The 22,481-nt window shown below is 42.0% G+C and overlaps 2 protein-coding genes across 7 annotated transcripts; both read left to right on the top strand.

Moving 5' to 3' along the window:
* Positions 1-2: 2 nt before the first annotated feature.
* tfcp2l1 (transcription factor CP2-like 1) lies at positions 3-12,747 on the top strand. 2 transcript variants are annotated; one of them, XM_023826965.2, is made up of 15 exons: positions 3-568; positions 1,080-1,228; positions 2,535-2,608; positions 7,049-7,154; positions 7,265-7,371; positions 7,456-7,608; positions 8,419-8,529; positions 9,423-9,514; positions 9,903-9,954; positions 10,043-10,136; positions 10,432-10,522; positions 10,637-10,707; positions 11,062-11,204; positions 11,471-11,522; positions 11,633-12,747. In XM_023826965.2, the coding sequence occupies exons 1-15, from the start codon at positions 519-521 to the stop codon at positions 11,674-11,676; spliced, it is 1,389 nt and encodes a 462-aa protein (XP_023682733.1). In that variant the 5' UTR covers positions 3-518; the 3' UTR covers positions 11,677-12,747. The 2 variants fall into 2 exon arrangements, with proteins under 2 accessions (XP_023682733.1, XP_023682735.1); XM_023826967.2 differs by lacking the exon at positions 3-568 and having other exon boundaries at positions 1,106-1,228; positions 2,509-2,608.
* On the top strand, positions 12,155-21,287 carry LOC111851756 (sterile alpha motif domain-containing protein 9-like). 5 transcript variants are annotated; one of them, XM_023826962.2, is made up of 5 exons: positions 12,883-14,419; positions 14,696-14,748; positions 14,841-14,921; positions 15,010-15,065; positions 15,668-21,287. In XM_023826962.2, the coding sequence occupies exons 1-5, from the start codon at positions 14,403-14,405 to the stop codon at positions 18,467-18,469; spliced, it is 3,009 nt and encodes a 1,002-aa protein (XP_023682730.2). In that variant the 5' UTR covers positions 12,883-14,402; the 3' UTR covers positions 18,470-21,287. The 5 variants fall into 5 exon arrangements, with proteins under 5 accessions (XP_023682731.1, XP_023682730.2, XP_072556367.1 ...); XM_023826963.2 differs by lacking the exons at positions 12,883-14,419; positions 14,696-14,748 and adding an exon at positions 12,155-12,235; XM_072700266.1 differs by lacking the exon at positions 14,696-14,748 and having other exon boundaries at positions 12,883-14,025.
* Positions 21,288-22,481: the final 1,194 nt, after the last annotated feature.

Genomic DNA, 22,481 nt, shown 5'->3' with positions numbered 1-22,481 from the left:
GAAATGGCGGCCTGGGACCCAGTTTACTGACTTTGCATTACATTTTAAAACAAACCTCATTGCCGTGGTCCACAGTGTAAAATATTAACTTGCAAGACCACATATCTGTTTAGATTCCTGGTGCTCTAACAGAGGACAAGGGACAGTTTTCCCAAGCATGGACAGCCTGAATAGCAGACGCCAATAACTAGTCGTCTCCATACAAATATTAACTGCACAGGACCTATGCCCAGTCTGAAACGACCAAGTGAATGTTTGGTCGGCAGTCAGGGCATGTCGAATTGCTAAAAGTACACAAGGGTTAATATCGCATTTAATGACGTTTTTAAACGGACTGAGCCCACAGAGCCTGTGTGTCGGTGCGCGTCGCAGAGGTCGGTTTGCCGAAGGGGGTCAGGGTGGCTCCTTTATAAAAGCGTGCGGGGGCGCCTAGCGGCCGCCAGATGTCTACTGTCTACGGCTCTCCGGCTTTGGGATGTTCACAACTGTACTTCTCTAGCCTGCCATACGTGTAAAACATGCTTTTTTGGCACTCTCAACCAGAACCGTACACCCAGCATTCACTCCGGTGAGTCCAACTTTTTGAAATAAACAAATGATGCTATATTATGTCGATGAAAAAACATGCTTTTTTTCTGCGGAAATATCACTTTGATTTTCGGCAGTATTATATTCAGACATTTTTTAAATATTGTCCTTTTATTCATTTTTTTAATTAGCCTATAATATATTAACGGTACTTGCCGGGTTTATAAGTCGGGAACTGACTTTGATCGTATTAATTCGTTTTTTTAAAAAGTTTTAACGTTTGCTTGTAAGGATCTAGCAAATTGTTTCTGTAATGTGCTGTGCAATATTTAGCGTGTATCGGAAGTCCTTTAATCTCCCTTCTGTAATTATTTGAAATTAAATACTTTGAAGACCTACGCCCGCTCATTGTCAACATTAAAGTAGGTAATATTACCAAGGTAAACTTTCGCCGGGTCGAAAGTGTATTTAGGTGCATCTGGTGCATGGCGAGCTGACCACAGGCGTTTTCATTGCAGATCTTTGTTCATCGCTCTGCCTTTTTCCTTTAGAGATGCATTGGCATCGTTCCTTAAGCACGAGGAGACTCCGCATATCTCCGAAAAGTGCGAAAAAATGCCGGCTTTTCAGTACGTCCTCTGCGCACCTACATCACCAGCGGTAAAAATACACGATGAAACCCTCACCTATCTGAACCAAGGTACTGTACGGTCTCGTCCCTTCTTCTCTTTAAGTAATTCTCCCCGTTAGGAACAGGTTGTTTTCTTCTCACCACATAAGAAAACATGGAAATCCATCCCGGGCTGACAGGCGCGATTTCCATCCAGCTGCATGTCCCCGGATTGATGCTAATTGCGTCGCCATGAGGAACTTTATTTATCCAAAGCCCATTTTTGCGCCACTACTGACCAGAATCTCAGCATGTCGATTGAAATCTGCACGACACAACACTGTTTCACTGTGGGCTCAGATAACTGGCTTGTTTTTTTCATTCTTATAGAGTGAATTTTTGAAAGTTTATTTCTTAGTAATTACCAATTTTGTTTTACATGTTCATGATTTCCTGCTTTTTGCCTTAGGCAACCGTGAAAAAAGCTGCATTTAAATTATTGAAGATAAAGATACTTTTGACAGATTCCAGGTTGCTGTGACCTGCAGTGTCAAATGCAACCAGTGTCTGCTGCAGAGCAGTCATGTCATTCTGTTATTGCTTATTTGGGCTGGTAATTCGCCTGACGTTTGCAGCCATTTCTTTTTGAACAGGGAATGCAATCTTTTGAACTGTTTATCTGTTAGGCTATATTCCAGTACCCTCAGGCAGGGGTGTGGCTAGTAGCTCCGGGGCCCTGACAAAATGTCACCTTGGGCCCCCCACTCAATTTTGCATATATTTTTACATATTCAAGAGCCCCTTTCAAGTGCTGGACCCCCTGAATCTGCCAGGATATCCATGTCCCTCTGTTGCCCCCCCCGGCAGGTTATCGCTCTTTAATGTGCAGTATAGCTAATAGGCCCCACTGAATCGCAGTAGGATGCATTCAGCATGACATCATTGTCACATGTAGGTGTTTGTTCACACAGATCAATCTATCAATTTTAGGATCACTAAGATTTGGCGTAGGAAATCTCTGACATCACCACTTTTTGACAATCGTTTGTCAGAACATACATTTATAACCAGATTTAACTTGTAGGCCTATTTCTTTGTTCCTAAAAAGAAACTGTGTTTACCTTATGGGAAAACACTACAGATTTCAGAGTTTGTCATTGTTTTTATTGTTGCTGTATTACTGATGATTATATGTCTAGCCTTTTAGTTTGCATGTGATTTTGAGAAATTGATTCTTATGTCACTACGACCCTTTCAAAGGGTTATTCACTTATAAAAGCTTGTGTCTTAGGGGAACAAACACTACGCTAGTCTCCGCATTGTCAAACATTTTTCTAATTGATTTTTTTTTTTTTTTTAATTTTAATCAGGTTTGTTTTAATGTTTTAAAATGTAGGTCAGTCCTACGAAATCCGTATGCTTAACAGGAAACTAGTGGATTATACAGATATAAGCAGCAAATTTGTAAAGGTAGGTAAAATAATGTATTTTATGTGTTCCTCTCACTTTCTTGTCACTCTCTGATGTTCTGTTTCTTTAACATCTTTATTTCCTGGTTTGTCAACACAGAGTGTCCCCGCTGCTTTGTAATTTATCTGATGTGGTGGGGGGCACGTGCTTGTCGACCTCCGTACTGCCAAACAATCTCCCTCCTGTTCCATGTTGTGCATAATGTTATAACTTAACTCGTTTAAATAGCAGATTTCCACATATTTTTGTCTTGGGTATTTCTCTCTTTGAAGTAATAGCCACCTTTCGTACATGATGCAGTTTTAATCCTGTTCGATTTGCTGACTTTTTCACCTTTACCTCTTTCTTACAAAAGCACGACTTTAACAGAAGTGAAGATGTGACGTCATTATTTTAGTTTCGCACCAAAGGTTTGTGGGATTATTCAGAGAAAAGCAAGAATTACCCTTTTATTGTTAATTAATAAGGATACCTGCAACATGTAAATATATCCGGGATGTTTGGTCAGACATTGATGCCTTTCAGTAATTAATCCAACCTTTCAGTTGGTTTTTTGTAATTAATTGACTATTTTTGTAGTTTTTTTTCTCCAAGTACATTTCTAATATACTATCTAAGATCCAGAATAAATATTTTCCTTAAAATGTCCTTAGCTGTCTAAGCAGATTAAATTCAACATAATGTCACATAACTACTCATCATGTGAGAAATGTCTTTGGCCTGTCATTGAAAAGGAGTTTGAAGTGCCAAATTCAGCTTCATAATCCCGGTGAAAGGGGGCTTTCATTCAGTTGTTAGTACAAGTGACTGTATGAGATTCACATAGAGAAATCTATAATGTGTGAGGTACTTCTCCCATATACTAAAGTCATTACTCTACATTTAGGCAGCAGAAAACATGAACTAATACAAGTCAATACCAAACAAGCAGTAAAGTCTGTGTTAACTGGCTAGATTTATGTGAGTGGCATGTACTTCATGATAAATTATTAATTAGATCAATTGTTGTGCTCTCTTGGTTAACACATCTCTTCAACACTGAGTGGAGGCTGGGGACAGTGTCTTTGGACTGGCAGGCTGGGGTGGTGGTCCCAATCTTTTAAGAAGTCCCAACTTCAGGGGGATCACACTCCTCAGCCTCCTTCAGAAGGTCTATGCCGGGGTACTGGAGAGTTCTGCATATTGGTCAAACCTCAGATTGAAGAAGAATAATGCAGATTCTGTCCTGGTCATGAAATGCTGGATCAGCTCTTCACCCTCACAAAGATACTGGAGGGTTCATGGGAGTTTGTCCAACCAGTCCACATGTGCTTCGTGGACTTTGAAAAGCCATATGACTGTGTCCATTGGGGGGGTCCTATGGGGGGTGCTTCAGAAGTATGGGCTATGGGGTCCACTGTTATGGGCCATCTGGTCCCTGTATAACCGGAGTGGCAGTTTGGTTCACACTGCCAGCAGTAAGTCAGACTGGTTTCTGGTGGGTGTTGGACTCCGCCAGGGCTGCCCTTGGTCAGGGACTCCGGTAATAACTTTTATGGGCAGAATTTCCCATAAGGAGGTCTGGTTCAGTGACCTCAGGATTGCATCGTCGCTTTTTGCAGATGATGTGGTCCTGCTGGCATCCTTGGGCTGTGACCTGCAGCATGTTCTGGTGCGGTTTGCAGCTGAGTGTGAGGCGGCTGGGATGAGGATCAGGACCTTCAAGCCTGAGGTCATGGTTCTCAACCAGAAAAGGATAGAGGTGGAGGATGAGTATGTCAGGGTCTGGTTCACAATTGAGGGGACGGGAGATTGAGAAGTAGATTGATGCAACTTCAGCAGTAATGCAGATGCTGTACTGTTCTGTCGTGGTAAAGAGAGAACTGAGCCAGAAGGCAAAACTTTTGATTTACCAGTTTATCTATGTTCCTGACCTCACCTGTGGTAACAAGCTTTGGGTAGTGCCTGAAAGAATGAGATTGAGGATACAAGTGGTGTCTGGGCTCAGCCTTAGCGATAGGGGGAGCTGTTTGGACATTCGGGAGGAGCTTAAAGTAGAACCGCTGCCCCTTCGCATTAAAAGGAGACAGTTAAGGTGGTTTGGACATCTACATAGGATGCCTCCTGGACAGCTCCCTGGGGAGGTGATTTATTCATGTCTAACCAGGAGGAGACCCCAGGGCAGACCCAGGACATGCTGGAGAGATTATATCTCTCTGCTGGCCTAGGATTGCCTTGGTATTCCCCCAGAGGAGCCAGGGAACCTGCTCCCTATTTACAAGTTCCTGGTCTGTCTCCTGTAGCTCCTGCCAACTTTTGTGTGTCACTTTCACGCCACACAACAGGAACTGGGACCTTTATGCTAAATAAGTATGGGAGACACAATGTTCCAAAAAGAAAAGAAAAGAAAACCATCCAGTGAGAGTGGCGGTTCTCTGGGCAAAAAAACCTTTGCTGATGGCAGAAGTCAGAGAAGAATTGCCTGACCGGGTCAAGCTAATAGAAAGGCAACAGTAACTCAAATAATCAAGGTATGGGGAAGAGCATCTCTGAACACACAACACATTGAAGCAGAAGACCAGGTGCCACGTCTGTCAAGAACAGGAAACTGAGGCTACAATGGGCACAGATTCACTAAAATTGGAAAAGGAAGATTGGAAAAACGTTTCCTGGTCAGATAAGTCTCAATTTTTACTGTGAGATTCAGATGATAGGGTTAGAATTTTCCATAAACAACATGAAAGCATGGATCCATCCTGCCTAGTATCAACAATTCAGGCTGCTGCTGGTGGATTATGGTGTGGAAGATATTTTCTTGGCACACTATGGGTCCCTTAGTACCAAGTGGGCATCATTTAAATGCCTCACCTACCAAAGTATTGTTGCTAATCATATCCCTCCCTTTGTCACCACAGTCTACGCAGCTTCTAATGGCTAATTCCAGCAGGATAACGTGCCATGTCACATAGGTCATATAATCTCAGACTGGTTTCTTGAACAAGAAAATGATATCACTTTACTCAAATGGCCTTTGTAGTTACCAGATCTCAAACCAACAGAGCACCTATGGGATGTGGTGGAATGGGAGATTCACATCATGAAGATGCAGCCAATAAATATGCAGCAAGTGCATAATGCCATTATGTCAACATGGACCAAAGTGTCTGAGGAATGCTTCAAAGAGCTTGTTGAATCTATACTGCAAAGAATTAAGGCAGTTCTGAAGGCAAAAGGGAGTCCCACCCAGTACTAACAAGGTCTACCTAATAAAGTGGCCAATGAGTGTATGTCAGTGTTATTGTTGTCCCTGACTTGTACAGATGTAACCTGACATTCCTGTAACTCTAAGATAGATGCCTGGAGTTTTAATTAAGCCATTCTGGCTGGCTGGCTGTCTGTTGGTCAGAGTTCAAGCTACTCTGGAATATCCTGATGTGTAGCTTTAAAAATATTTCCTCTCCATGGTTGTCAGTAAATCTTAGGAATGCAAGAATGCTGGTGGCACCTTCGCAAACAAGGTTTCTGGCCTGAGGCTGTGAAGCCTGGGTGCTCATGCAAGAAGCAGAAATGCTGGTAAAAACTGCTATTTTTTAGCTTGCAAGAACGTTTTTCAGGTCCTCACAATACGAACCTCAATTTTACGAAAATCTGTGAATACAATCAAAAAACTAAAAAAGTCTTGTATTTTGTTTGGTTACTTATGGTTAAAGTTAGGGCTTGGTAAGGGTTAGGGTTATCATAATTAGGATTAGGGTTATGCCCATATAACTGAATTGAAGAGTCCCCAAAATTAATGTATGAAGAGTGTGTTTGCTTGTATGTACAGTATGTGTGTGTATGTGCACGTAAATGTGTGTGCATGCGTGTCCATGTATGTGGACATAAATGTTTGTGCGCGTGTATGTGTCTGCATGTGTGTGTCTTATTAGTGAGGGTCTGCTTATAAACAACTCAGAAAGTAACTATTAGTTGGTCAGGATTGGTGTATTGTAAGAATAAAGATTTTACATCTATTTTTTCTTTTTAGTGTCAAATTTTGTATTGTCATTTTGGCAGTAAATATGCAAGCTGTACTAATTGTTTTCATGCATTTCATAAGTGTTATTATGGGATTGCTTAAGCAAATTGTTGCCTGTTTCTTGGGTTTGGGCTCTTATTCTGTATGTTACACAGTACGTACTGACCATTGTGATATGCAGTGGATTCTTATGGCAGCAGGACACTGCAAGCTAAGCTGCTCCAGACACCATCCTCAGACCGATCACTGATTCTGATTCCATTATAGAGCTAAAACTTTGGAATGTGTAACTTTTCTTATAGCGTGACCCTGGGGACGCTTCTCAAATGAGCAGGAGATGAAATTCGCAGGAATCAAGGTTTAAGAGAAAAACCGGCTTTCCTGAGAAGGTCTTGTGGGGGTTTCGGTTAACATGGTGAAGCTGGTTCGTTGTGATCCTGCAGAGCATTGTGAGGGTGGTTTTCCACGACCGACGCTTGCAGTACACTGAGCACCAGCAGCTGGAGGGCTGGCGCTGGAGCAGACCTGGCGACAGGATTCTCGATATTGGTGAGCCTTGCTCACTGACATGGGGGGGGGGTCGTCTCAGGTGGTCCCCTCTTTTCTCCCATGTGCTGGAGGCCCCTTGGCTGTGTTCTGTGATGTCTGGCTGCCTGCAGATTTGCCTCTTTCCATGGGGATCGTGGAGCCACAGTCACACCCCCTGCAGCTGAACACAGTGGAGTTCCTGTGGGATCCCCTTAAAGGCGGCTCCGTGTTCATCCAGGTACCGGTCTGGAGCCCGGCATGCTATGCTCCTTGGGCGTGCCGCCTGCCCGCTTCCCTCACTGCACGCTGTGGCACGCTGCAGGTCAACTGCATCAGCACAGAGTTCACCCCGCGCAAGCACGGCGGGGAGAAGGGGGTGCCCTTCCGCATTCAGGTCGACACCTTCATCCAGAACAGGGGTCGAGAGTACCAGGAGCACGTCCACTCCTCCAGCTGCCAGGTCAAGGTCTTCAAGGTGAGGGTCCTACGAGGAAGATCTGCAAACTGCTGCTAACAAGAAGTTCTGCCCAGGTCACTCCTGTCTCCTTTTTAGCGGATTACTTTCATTGATCATATCACTTCCGTTTCTTCAGTCTAAGTGCAGTTAAATAAGTGCAGCAACTGTCTGATGCTCACGGACACACACTGTCTTGATCAGCTGTTGTTTCTGGGCATGGGTTGTAAGGCTGGTTGTGTGTGCTGTTCAACAACATTTAACGTTTGATGGTCGTTGTGATTAGTACAGATGTCGAATGTTGTCTTTCTCTTTTCAACAGACATGGAAGCAGATTATCTGTTTTGTTTTTTCTTGTTTTTTTTTTTTCTGTTTTTTTTCTGTTTTCTTTCCATTCCTCTCTCTCCCTCTCTCTCTCTTCCCTCCTTCTCCTTTGTCCCCCCCCTCCCTCTCCTTCTTTTGAGGAAGTAAATAAAAATATAAAATAAAAAAATAAAAAAAGATAAAAATAAATAAATAATAATAATAATTAAAAAAAAATAATAATAATAATAAAATAAATTCATAAATAAATAAATAGATACAGATAAAGTAGTCCCCCGCAGAGGGGGGGTGGAGGAGGGAATATAAAAAAAAAATTAAAAAAAACTGTCTGATGTCTGTGAATCAGAAAAGTACAGACATGAGAGTGCACTATGGCCTCACGTCTGAGAGTGAAGTCTCTGAGTTACTGGTTATCCATTTGCAATGGGCAAGTTAAATCTTGTTACTGTGTAATCCTGATTACTGTTCTACTGGAGGTGGCTGAAACAACTTTCTCTCTCCTGGAAGCCCAAAGGAGCTGATCGCAAACTGAAGACTGACAGGGAAAAGATAGAGAAAAAGTCTCTTCAAGACAGAGAGAAATACCAGCCCTGCTATGAAACTACAGTGCTTGCTGAGGTATTATTACCACAGTATCACTCCTTACGTTTCTCGGCCTTACACACCTTGATGCACATTGTTCATTTTGGTGCTTTTTGGGAAAGATGGTCGCAGTCTGACAGTGACAGCCTTACCATTTTGGAGCTTCTGGGGTCAGTTGATCTGGTCGGTTAACCTGGTGTTCCTGTGCTCAGTGTCTATAACTAAGAAGGGCGATCTTATCCGCAAAGGGCCGGTGTGTGTGCGGGTTTTTGGGGTAACCTTTAGGTCATCTGTTCAAACACAGGTGTGAGGACTCTTCAGCCAATCAGTCCTCTAATTAGTAACCTAATTAGGGAGTTGCAGTGAAATTCTGCATACCCAGCGGGCCTTTCTGGATAAGATTGCCCACCCCTGGATTAGGCTGATCTCAGAAACAGTGACTGCTAATTCCCATCTGCCAAATTTATTTGAGTGAAAGTTTTTCAAGTGACAGTTGAAAAGTAGGAGTCACTTCCTACAAGATGTTGTGTCTGTATGTTTCTGCGGAATAACCAATGTGCTGGTAATTAACCCAGAAGATACTAGTTTAAGTCACTACAGCTATTCAACAACATTTTTCAAGTGGTCTTAAACTGATCGGGACTGTATAAGGTTCTAGTTTTGAGGACAAATGCTGTTAATGTACCGGATACATGCCTGTGAGGCCACTGTTGGTACCAGTCAGCCTGTTTGGGTTGAGCTGTGTCTCTTTGCAGTGTACAGTGTACAGTGTACTGTGTCTCAATGTACAGTGTGAGGTGTGCGTTGCCAACTTGGCCAGTTTAACCAGTGGCGTGTGCCAGAGTGAAGGCTGGCTCAGCCGGAAACCTGTGGGGGTGCAGTGCCATGCCCCGCATTTACAAGTGCACTGCTTCACCTGCGGCCCCTAGTGCTCGCCGTGGCCCGACGCCCCTGGCCTGTGCTGTGGCCCCCCCTCCCCCATGTACCGCAGCTCTCCGACCCCCTGCGGTCTTCTGGAAGGGTGAGCCCCCGTCAGCCGAGGGCCGGGTCTGCCCCTCCCTCAGTACAGTATGTGACAGTCAGAGACGCGGTGGCTCTCTTTTAGTAATGAGGACACCGTCAGCTTCTGTGCCCCTGTTTACAGAACAGCCGCTGAGTTAAAGCAGGTTTCTTTCATTAAGCAACAGTAGATCAACTGAAAAGATTCTTCCATTTGTTGCATTATTTAATGGTGATTAAATTAGTTTGGAAGTGAACTATCAAGAATCGTTTAATGGTTTTGGTTGTATGAAGTTCAGGTTTGACACATTGAATAGAGTATGGACAGCTCTGGGACACATCTTATGTGCAAGATAATCCATCAATATTGATTTTTTAAAAGTTATTAATTTTTTTCTGGGCTGTTACAGAAACTGCTCTCCTGACCAGCAGGGGGAGCAGATGCTGCCCAGTTGCTCTGATGTAAGTGCCAAAATACGCTTGCCACCCCTGTTTGCCGACTGTGGGCCTGTTTCCAGTACCGGGAGCCTGTGTGTCTTTTGCCCAACAGCACCTCCTGCCCACGTGGTCCACGCAGGACACACAGAAATGGCTTCATCGCCATCGATTCTCACAGTTCTGCAGGTTGTTCTCCAGCTTCTCAGGTTGGTGTTCAAGTGGGCTGAGGGGCCGGGAAGGCTGTAATTCAACATGGTGGCTAAGCGTCATTCTCGCACAGAAGGCAGTAATGGCTCATCTCATTGATGACGAGACTTGATTCACCTCTGGGCTGATCGTGCAGGTGGCCCTGGTGTAACAGCACTGGCTGAAATGTCTAAAATAAAGGAGCAGCGTACTTGCCATTTTTTCCCCAGTGACTTTAGGCTCCAGTACTTCAAGATTTGTTGTTTATTAATCCTGTGCGTCACATAGTCCCACTGATCAGCCATTTTATCACAGCTGCTGACCTATTGAAAATGTCCAAAGATGACTTCGTCCAGATCTGCGGTCCGGCGGATGGGATCCGGCTGTTTAACTCCATTAAAGGGCGGTGGGTCATCCGTGCCTCTTTGGCGGTGTACGGGACGCTCCGAAGACACCCAAAGGCTCTCTTTTATGTCCGTGTCCCCGTTTGTTTGTTTATTCCTGACTCCGCTCCCCTTAGGTGCATACAGCCGCGCCTCACGGTCTACGTGCGTCACCAGCAGCAGGCTAAGCCAATGCCCAGCGAGGACGGTACGTTGCGTAGAGGCAGACCTGCTAGATAACTGTGGCACCAAAGATGAACCCCATCAGGGTGTTCGTTGCTGCGGAAGGCCCTGTTTCACCTCCAGTACCATAGCGTTTGAGGCCTGTGGGCCCTGAGCGGGTGTAGGGGTGAGACAACAGTGCCTCACAAGTACCACCAGAAACTGAACTTGCTTGGTTTTCCACTTTTTGAAGTGCAACATCAAACAATCAGATGCTATTTTCCCAATGACTTAATTTGCATTGGTATGCAAAGTATTTTATTGTTATTATCCAGCTGGAATAGGGGTCGGATATGGGGAGAATCTGGGCAATTCATGTCGCCCCCCTTCCTTTTTGCAGTGTACCATGCCATCTACCTGGATGAACTCACTGCGTCTGAGCTGAAGGAGAAGATCGCCAACATCTACAATGTGTCCCCACAGCGAATCAGCCGGGTGTACAGGCAGGGCCCGGCCGGAGTCCATGTGTTGATATCCGACGGGGTGAGGATAGGGCCCAGTGCATTCTGGGATGCGCTTGATCTTTGGCTCCGACGTTGTGAGTCAGGACCCTCAGATTACCCTAGAAATCAAGACAGCTTTCAAATTTCACATCTTTGACATTGGTATTATGCTGAGAATGTTATGAAAAGAGCAAGCTAACGCATGACAGGGAAATGTAGCACTTTCTAAATGCAGACCTGGGGCATGGTCATCCCCACTGAGGTGAAGCGTTCCAGAAACAGGTGTGTGTTATGTTGTGCTCACAGATGGTGCAGAACTTCATTGAGGAAACCTGTTTCACTGTCAGCACACTGAAAGGTAGCCACACGCTTCCTGTCTGCCATGTATGTTGTCCACACCATGCATCCTTCGTGACTTTCCTGATGTTACTGCACACACTGTAAGTTTCATGCTTTATTTTTTTACAGTTGGTGATGAGAACAGTGATGGCTACCACATTGTCCTCAAATAACCTCAAAATCAAGCGAAAGAAGAATTTCAGTGGAAAACTTCAACTTATTTTCATTACTTAAATAATTATAATTATAGTTTACAGGAAAAAGACAGTTCTACCTGATTTTTTGGTGTTGTTCATATTTTTAAACTACTGATTTAAAAATATGGAATACTGAATGGAATGTATAAATTATTTTTGAGTGTTTTTAAGTACAATGCTTGTATATAATTCTAATGTTAAGTAAGATCTCTAAATCACTCCCTAAAGTTTGATTGTAAATGTGCACTGGACATTTTTTTATTACCGTCATATCTGTGAATGGTAAAGAAAGAGTGAGTTTTTATGTTTCTGTTGTCATTGTGGTTTCATTGTTCAGTTTAACCACCTGATATTTTAAGAATAACTGGTTAGACTGGTTAAAGGAGTTATTAGACTGCGTTTGGCCCATTCTGCAATTCTAAATCCTTCCTAGCTGCTGGTTTGAGTGAGATCAGTAACGTTTATGTTTTTCTCTAATACGGTACAGTGCTGTTTTATGTTCCTTTTACTCTGTTTTCCTGTCTTGATTCTGCAGGTAACTGGGTTACTGTTTATAATTGTTTAATTGTAGCAACATAGTATATATGTATATTTGTATATATGCTGCACACTGATATTTCAGTTTTTATTCTGGATAAAGTTCTATATTCTAAACGTTGATATGCATTGGTAATACGAACGTATTGTCAACAAAGCTAGCAAACAAAACAGTAAAGATTAAGGAGTTTTAATCAAGATGCTAGTGATTTTTAATTATGACAACTGGCTCTTTTCCTAACTAAAAGTTGCTCTCAGCCACTTTGTGAATAGGTTTTAGGAAAAAACTCTTAAAAACCTTTAGTTCGATTTAGGAGTACTCTTAGTGGTAAGATAAAATGCTTTGTGAATACGCGCCCTGATTTTATGATCGCTCCACCATTGTCCCCAAATAGACCCTACCATTGCAGTTTTAAGATCAAATAATGCAAAACTATGTGAGACATTTTTTTTTTAATCTTTCAAGTTCACTGCAAGTAACCCATAATAAACAAACAATTAGGGTAATAAGATGTACAGTTTGTTTCTTCAGTTTGTTTTGTATTGTCAATTGTTTTACTCCGCAACCAATTAACTGCAACCGAGACAAATTCGACATTCTAGACAGTAAGATGATGTGAGCTTGTTGTCCAGTTAATTTTCAAAATTAGATCAAATTGATACGTTGCGGTGATGGTTTCTCGAGAATTACGCTATTGTGTTTAAGAACAAATGGTATTACCAGTAACATGGACTGAATGGTTAGAATGCATTGCTGATTAACAATAATGCAATCAACTGCACAGTCCAAACAAGCCTGTATGTTACAGCATAGGCCAAGATGTATTATTGCAAACCAATTGCTAATCACTGTCACTAAAAACCCACATATCTATCCCATTAAGCGTAGAATGGTTACCAATTAGGCGAGTATCCTGGTCAAGTAGCTCCATTGGGGACCCCTGACCTAGTGTATCTAGTGTATATGAAGGTATATGTATGACAATAAGGGATGAATTAGAAAAGTGTTTCATGCAGGAGCACTGTAAAAGGCGGGGGGAGGTGGGGGCAGTTACAGTAGGATGATTGTAAGGCTCCCTGAGTGACAGGGGCCCTAAAAAATTTGTAACATAATATGATTGGTCTAGGTTGGGGGCCCATATGATATGCTTTCATGGGGCCCAAAATCGCTAACGATGCCCCTGATTTCACGATCCACCCGGAAACATGCGATGCATGCAGAGTCGGTCAGTTGAAATACATCGAGACGAGTCCCACTCTCGCAGGAGCGCAAGTCCATGCAGTGCGTCTTAGGGCTGCGAGGACACACTACTTCCCTTGAATCTATATTTTTTACTCAGTTCAACTGAAAATTGAACTGAATTTTTTTAAATGGCCCAGCTGTTTAGCCTATGATTCACCTGCTAGGCGTGTTGACAATTCTAATGTTAAATGAGATCTTTAAATCACTCAAATCTAAAATGGTCCATGAATTTTGATTGTAAATGTGCACTGGACATTTTTTTATTACCGTCATATCTGTGAATGGTAAAGGAAGAGTGAGTGTTTATGTTTCTGTTGTCATTGTGGTTTGATTGTTCAGTTTAACCACCTGATATTTTAAGAATAACTGGTTAGACTGGTTAAAGGAGTTATTAGACTGCGTTTGGCCCATTCTGCAATTCTAAATCCTTCCTAGCTGCTGGTTTGAGTGGAATGCTTTGATCAGTGACGTATATGTTTTTCTCTAATACGGTACAGTGCTGTTTTATGTTGCTTTTACTCTGTTTTCCTGTCTTGATTCTGCAGGTAACTGGGTAACTGTTTATAATTGTTTAATTGTAGCAACATAGTATATATGTATATTTGTATATATGCTGCACACTGATATTTCAGTTTTTATTCTGGATAAAGTTCTATATTCTAAACGTTGATATGCGTTGGTATTACGAACGTATTGTCAACAAAGCTAGTAAACAAAACAGTAAAGATTAAGGAGTTTTAATCAAGATGCCACTGATTTTTAATTATGACAACTGGCTTTTTAAATTTGCTCTTTCGTTTAACATTACTTTCTTTTTGTTTTGAAATAAATTGTTTTTATTGTGTTGAGCTGCTGTACCTGATGGGCAGCGTCTCACTGTACTGTGTGGGATTTTCAGAGAGTTTCTCCATTGTCTTGCAAGATGAAGCTTATGCCCAGGTATCCCACTATGCCCTTCTGGGCTATCCAGAAGAGTCTCTTGTCATGGTGTCTTACTTTGGGAAACAAACCAAAACTTAATATAAAACTATATGTAAAATGAGACACGGGGTAGTTCAGTGGGAATATGAAGCAGGCAAGCTGGTAGTTTTGCCCTGAAGATATTTTCCTTTTCTTTTGATTGTTGGCGCAATGCTGGAGACATTAGTCATTTCATAGGTTAATTCTGTTTAAAGCCCAGTATCACACCTAGATGTTTTCGTTGTCATTGCACAGCACAGCTTTGCGTCGTGGTGTGCATCTTGGGTGCCTTGCTACCATCCTCACTGGTAAATTTTGATAAACAAATGCATATGAGGCCAAATAGATATTCAGGAAAGTCCAGATGAAAACTCATCTTTGTTTCATCGTTTTTTCCTAGTGTCTCATGGGGAGCCACAGCGAGTTTGGTTGAATATTTCAGGAAGCCACGGGAAAGGCTATAGACAAGCATTACATTCAGGTACAAGAACCATTTTTTATAGTAGTATAACAGCATTATAGTAAAAAGCCAACAATAAGTATGTTACATGACTATGTTTATGTCACAGAGTGTTTTCCTGACAGAGAGAACTGTCTCACAATGGATGAACAAAGTCTGCCTGAGGTAATTGATGAGATATTGCATCACTGATCATAGGATGAAACAATGACAGATGTTTATGAAAATGTCTTTTATTGAATAAATTTATTTATTATGCTGCATATTCTCCCATCGCCCAAAATCGCTAACGACACCCCTGATTTCACGATCCACCCAGAAACATGCGATGCATGCAGTGTCGGTCAGTTGAAGTACATCGAGATGAGTCCCACTCTCGCAGGAGCGCAAAGTCCATGCAGTGCGTCTTAGGGCTGCTAGGACACACTACTTCCCTTGAATCTATATTTTTTTACTCAGTTCAACTGAAAATTGAATTGAAATTTTTTTAATGGCCCAGCTGTTCAGCCTATGATTCACCAGCTAGGCGTGTTGATAAGGCAGGTGTCACTTGAATCCTGCAGACTGGTAATATACTTTTTATATACCTATATATTTCTATGAATTAAACCCCAGACTTAAGTCGATGGGAGAATATGCTTAAGTCAAGTTTTTTACGGAAGTGCATGGGAGAATTGACCCCTAAGTTGTTTAAGTTAGGAATTGAAATGTAAGAAATGAAATTGCACAATTCTGCTTTAGATGTATAATTTTTTTTTTTTTTCCAGGGTGAAACAGAAGAAATGTCAATCAGAGAAGGACAATCCAATCAATCCCACCGTTTCCTGCTCTGTGGCAATGGTGAAAAGGTCCTTTTAAGTAAGAAGGTGGAGGCTAACCTGGACGCTCTTAGCATTCTTTGTGTTAATGAATGTGAGGGAGGCAATCTAAACAAGCACGAAATAGAGGAGCATTTTTACAAAGGAGGGAAGGTGTCATGGTGGAACTTCTATTTCTCTGAAGAGCCTGGGTCTACATCCCTCATCAAGAGAGATAAATATGATGTCATCAGGAATGTCATCATTCCAAACCTCTGTAATCTGAATGTTGCCTGCGTATCATTTAACTTGTTCCATCTCCCTGGCTGTGGTGGCACTACCCTGGCAATGCATGTCCTATGGTCCCTGAAGGACACATTTCGTTGTGCTGTCTTAAAAGAGGGATCATCTGATTTGGCTGTCGTGGCCTCCCAAGTGGTACAGCTTTTGACTTATGGGGCAGTAGAACAATCTGCTCAGCTTCCTGTGTTGCTGATGTTGGATGATTTTGAAGAGAAGGACTCTGTGTTCGATCTGAAACAGCATATTGTCAAAGAGATGGAAAAGAAGAACCTTAGTTCACAGTGCCCACAGGTCATACTACTGAACTGCATGAGGATTGAGTCAATGGAAAATACTGATTTAACTGAGGACACAGTCTTGATTGGCAACAATCTTTCAGCCCCAGAGCAGAAGTGTTTCCAAGAAAAGTTAAGGGAAGTTGACGAAGTCCACAAGCAGGATTTAGAAACATTCTATGGCTTTATGGTCATGAAGAAGAATTTCTTACCAGAATACATTCAGGGCGTTGCTCGAAATGTACTGAAGAGCTTTGATTTTGAGGACAAGCATGCTGAGCTACTTGCTGTCCTCTTCCTCCTGAATACATACTGCAAGGGTGCATATCTTTCAGTATCTCTATGTGAAGAATTTTTGGGAATTAAGACAAAACCATATTGCGGGTCCAACAAAGTTGAGGATGCATTTGGCAAGTTCTCCACTCTTGTGACCCAATGTAGGGTGAAGGATAATGTAGACTATGATGCGCTGAAGATCATCCACCCTAGCATGGCAGAAAGCTGTCTGCAAGAACTTGTAGCTTCTAAAAAGGCAGCCAAAGCTGAGATCACTAACCTTTTGTTGATGGAAAACAAATTCTTTACTTGTGTACAGGGCAAAACTAAACTATGGGAGGATGTCCACAGCATTCTGGTGAAAAGAGATATGAAGTGTGGAGGAGAGAACAATCGGTTCTCTCCTCTAGTCCAGGATATTATAAAGGAAAGTCCAGGGGCTATAGAGATTGTGCTGTTCAACGCAGTAGAGCGATTTACTGACAATGCAGTCATGTTCCAGTTACTTGCCAGATATCACTACCTAGTGAAGAAAAACTTCAGGCAGGCAGAGCAATGCGCTTGGCAAGCACAGGAACTTTCTCCAAAAAACTCATATATTTCAGACACATGCGCACAAGTCATTAAGCATGAGCTCAAATTTGAATTAAAAAGAGACCTTATTCCTGATACACCTGGAGGCCTTGATGAGTATCTGAGAATGGCTCACTCTGCTACAGATGCCTTCAGAGAAACACAAGAGATTGCCAAAAAGGAAGACAAAAGGGACAACACTCCTTACAACAGTGCCGGGCACCTCGGAGAAATCCAGGTGGCTGTGATGATTTTGGAAATTCTACAAAGTCAACTGAATTCAGACCAGTATAACACAATGAAATGTTTTCTGAATGGGTCAATAAAAACCCATGACTTCTTAAAGATTCACCCTTTTAAACACTCTGCAGGTTATTGCAGCGTGGTTCAGCAATACAGCAACATCCTCTGCAACCTACAACACAACATGAAAAGACAGTTTGATTTCTTTAACAGCTTTTTTGTCCACCTAACAGCTAGAACATCTTCGAAAGAACAGATTCAAAGTGAGCTTGCCAGGTGTTTTTCCTTTTATGTTGACGTTTTTTGCAACATCTCTACACAACTGAATGATTTGTCCTCAAACTGGCAATTTCTGGAGAGCAAGAACGCTGATACCTACTCTGGGCTACTTAATTTCCTGTCAAACAACATTGAAAGTAATGAGATGGAAGAAATAGTTGAGAAATATGCCTTCATTATAGAGAATAGCACAGGTGGATCTAATGGTGTAAAAGAAAGAATCAACTTCATCTATGCAAATATTGTCCTTTATTGCATCAAGCCAGAATCTAGAAGCATCCGTCCATTCGAGTCCCTCCAGAAGACACTATCTGAAGTTCTCACTCATCCTGCCACATTCAAAGACAGTATGGAACTGCATTTCATTGCTGTTGCTTTGTTGTGGCCACAGTTAAGTGTACCTAAATTTTCTGAGAGGCTGGGTACTTATGTGTCACAAATGTCAAGGTCTTTCCAGAAAGAGTTAGGAGCAGTGTGCCATGCTAAGTGGCCTGTTGTCCATTTCTACTTGGGTAAGGAAAAAGGCTACGGGAGCCTGGTTAGCCAGGAGAACATGAGCAAGAGTGTTGGGTCAGAAGCAAACATCAGCTCCTTGTTTCAAAACGGAAAGTTATGGAATGAGGAAGCAGTCCGGCAGCAGCTTTGCAGAGTAACGGGACGAGTGGAGAAGGATGCCCTACTCGCAGATACCTCCAAAGCAGATTTTAACATTGAAGTAAAGCCATTTTACAAAAGGCAGCTGAGTAGTCAAGTAGGGAAAGTCTCTTTCTTACTTGGTTTTACTATGAAGGGTCCACTTGCTTTTGACATTCAGTTGAAGTAACTAGTAACTGGCATCAAGATCAGATATCTATCAAATAAACTGACTTACTGAAACCAAGGTGCTGATTGAGATGGCACTTGGAAACTACCTTATATTTGAGTTTGGTTTAGGGATTACTCTGTTTTATTAAATGTCAAGCCTCTTACGTTTGAGTAGAATTCACTTTTTCTTATTTGTCTTCACAACTTCTTTTCCATGTGACGGTCACAATGTGATATATGCAGTTGCACTGAATATTAAGACAAATTATCTTGCTAACTTGTATCACTCAGGTTTGTTATATTAGCACCGAATTTTTGAGCACAAAAGTTTTTTAAATTACATGATATTTAGTAAAGATAATATAAAGCACTGGAAAGATATATTTTGTATATATTCTATACACTCCACATATGAATTGTTAGAGCTCTTAATGTTCATATTGTTCTGCACTGGTTCTTTTTCTTTTTAACTGTCAACAAATTTATACATCTATATATTTTGTAGTTAACACCCTAATAAATAAATGTGATTATTTTTAGTTCTTGAATTTAATTTTCCCGTTAGTATTTTAAACTTTCTTTTACAGATTGAACATAAGAAATTTACAAACGAGTGGAGGCCATTCGGCCCATCAAGCTCGTTTGGGGAGAACTTAACTAATAGCTCAGCATTGTTAAAATCTTATCTAGGTCTGATTTAAAGGAACCTAGAGTTTTAGCTTGTACTATACACTAGTTAGCAGGAAGACTATTCCATACTCTAACTACACGCTGTGTAAAGAAATGTTTTCTCAAATTAAGTTTAATATGTTCTCCCGCTAATTTCCACTTATGGCCACGAGTTCTAGTATTTAAACTAATATTGAAATAGCCATTTGGCTGAACAGCATGCAGACCTGTTAGAATCTTATATACCTAGGCTAAATAGATTCAGCTCAGCTAACCTCTCCTCATAAGACATTCCTCTAAGATCAGGAATCATTCTTGTAGCCCTACATTGAACCTTTTCCAAGGCAGCAATGTCATTAAGGTATGGTGACCAAACCTGCACACAATATTCTTGGTGGGGTCTTACCAAGGAATTGTATAATTGTAGCATCACCTCCCTTGACTTAAACTCCACATGTCACGTTCGGAAGGCAGTCGGTAACACTCGCGCCGTTTACTAACAAACACAGACAAGCACTCACGCCAAAAGAAAAAAAATGCAACAACAACCACCCACGTAACCGTACTGGCACACAAACACTCAAATATACTTCCAAATAATTCCAAACAACCGCTTCAACAGGTGCACAGCACTGCACAATACTAGTGCACACAGCGTCTACACCACTCCCTCACAGGGCAGCAATCCCAGCAGCCTCTACAGCAATTGCATGTTACGAAGATAAACAATTTGTCAGGATCCTGTGCCTCTTCTCCCCGTTTGGTCAACAGCTCCTGCTAGCCGTCCTACTTGGTGTTACCCTAGTGTGTTTCCCAGCTCCCACGGCCAATGTGTGGCTCAATGGGTTGAGCATGCAGCTCAGAGGTAGACATTTCTTGAATGATTAGTTTCAGGCCAGACTCAACTTTGATATTTTGGTTTTATTTTTTCTTCTTGTATTATTAATAGCTCTCTGCTTTTGTGTCCTTGTTAATGGTTTACCCTACCAGTGCCTTGTTTAGTTCTATTCTGTTTTACTTATGTTCCAAGTTTCTCCTAGTGTCGATAACCCTCAGTATTTGTTAATGTTCCCTAGTCTCTAGTGCCTGTTGATTGTAAATGAATCCCACCTGTTCTTTGTTGCCTCGAGTCCTTAGTGATTGGTTAATTGGTTATGGTTCTCATCTGTCCCTCATCTAGTCTTGTTATTAGTGCATTTAAGTGCCTGCTTTTGTTCTGCTCCTCAGTTGGTCATTGTGGTTGTTAGGGATGGCACGGTTCATGAAAAAAAACCGAACCGTTCGGTTCGCTTGTCTCGGTTCGGAGCATGCATGCGTCGCACGGTTCGACGGTTCATGACATGCGCAATGTAGCCTCGTGCCCCGTATGTGACGTCAGTGTGTTTCCCTTTCGCGCGAAAGAATTTTATTTTATTTTTTTTTTCTTTCGCGCGAAAGAATAGGCTATATGCACAGAGCGGTGTGACATAGCTCCGGTAAAAGTTCAGCCAGCTAAGTAATTTCCGGTAGCCCTTCGTTTGCTGCGTTTAGCTCGTGTTTTCAGAGTTACCACCCTGTCTCTGAAGAAAACGTTTAAAATTCAGCCAACCGATAGCACAACATCTGAACACTGTTGTGCGACTTTATTTAATGTGCGGTTAGGCACTTTGTTAAAGAAAATTAAGTTATCTGTGACAAAGCACTCCAGTGAGTGTCATGCCTCGATCGTCCGCTCTTTCCGTGTGCCACGCCCCCTCGTTAACCCTGTGTGGATTCCCTGTGTTTACTAGCTGTTCCTGATTGTTGTCATATTTGTCATTACTCCATTGTATTTAGTCCGCGTTTCCGTTTCTTTCTCCAGTCCGGTCATTATATTGTAATTCTGCTTTACCGCTCGTCTGTGTTCCTTTTGCTCATTAAACCCCGCATTCCCCCGATCCTAGGTCTCCTCGCCTCTGCTTCCCCGGTCAGCGTTGTAACAGTGAGCCTGCTTCCATGCTGCAATGTGAACATTTGCCATGTTCCTAAAAATTCTGTTTATTGCACAGTGTCTGACCAGTTTGATAAATGCAAGATATTCTGTAATATTGCAATCTTTGTGTGCTAAAAAGGCACATACATTCATGTAGATGGCAATACACGTTCTCCTTTTTTTGCCAAATAAATGAAAAGCATGTTGAAATCATCAATCAATCAATCATCAGTCTTTCCTCTTGCTGTATCAAAATCTCACCTAGCTTTCCTCAGAGATGGTCCCAATAATGTGCTCTAAGTCAAGTCAAATTCAGTTTATGCATGATTACATGATATAACTTTTTTAATACTGTATCCTAAATTGTGGATAATTAAGCTATATATCATATGCTGAAGTACATTTCTGGAGTGTTAAAGATTAAAAGAAAAAACAACAAGAACCGTACAGAACCGAAAACCGTGACCCTAAAACCGTGATACAAACCGAACCGTGGGTTTTGTGAACCGTGCCACCCCTAGTGGTTGTTGTGTTGTAATGTCCCGTCCCTCCTCAGGAGCATTTTTGGCTTTTCGTTGGTTATTCACGCTCACCTTGTCACAACCAAGGGACACTAACCATTCAGTGTTTTCGTACCCAAAGAACTAAGACCAGGGGTTAACATGGGATTTGGCAGGTGTGGGAACCCAAGTATCTGATCTAGTGGTGCAGTGGGGAAAAATGACCTTTATCTTTTGGTTTCCCAGTGTGATCTGTTTTTGTTTAATGAACCTCTGACTATGACAAATTGGGCAACAGAGAACAGAATTGGAAAGACAAGCAAAGCAACTCCACACAGTAAAAGTACACAAACATGATGACGGACTACATAACAAAGCGGGACAGGCACTTAAATAAACACCACAATCGGGCTACCAAAAGCGCAGGTGGAGAACATAAGATGACTCTCCAATCACTGAGGGTGCAGGACAATGAGCGAAAGATGGTATAAATTAACAAGCACAGAACTGGGAACTCTAACACTTAAACTAGAAAACCTGAACTGCAAACTGGGACAACTGCACTAAGAAAACAATAAATCAAAAATGCAAACAGGACTAGAAGTGAACTGGACACAAGCATGGGAAACACAAGACAGGGAAACAAATAGAAAACAATTAATACCAGGGAAACAGACGATCGATAAATATAAAATAATCAATGAGGCTGGTTAGCTGTGAACCCCTGGGTTAACAGTCTGAGCCACACACTCAACCCACTGAGCTATGTGGAGGTCTGGGGTACAGAGGAAACATACTAGGGGCTAAGTACAAAGACAAAGGAGGGAACAGGATGGCCAGCAACCCCTGATAAAGCATCTGGGATGGGCACCAACCCTGAAAATGCAGGCTGATAGATATGTCATATACTT

This window comes from Paramormyrops kingsleyae, chromosome 16, assembly GCF_048594095.1.
Source record: "Paramormyrops kingsleyae isolate MSU_618 chromosome 16, PKINGS_0.4, whole genome shotgun sequence".
In the NCBI taxonomy this organism is placed as follows: Eukaryota; Metazoa; Chordata; class Actinopteri; order Osteoglossiformes; family Mormyridae; genus Paramormyrops; species Paramormyrops kingsleyae.
This window is presented reverse-complemented; position numbering and strand designations above follow the sequence as displayed.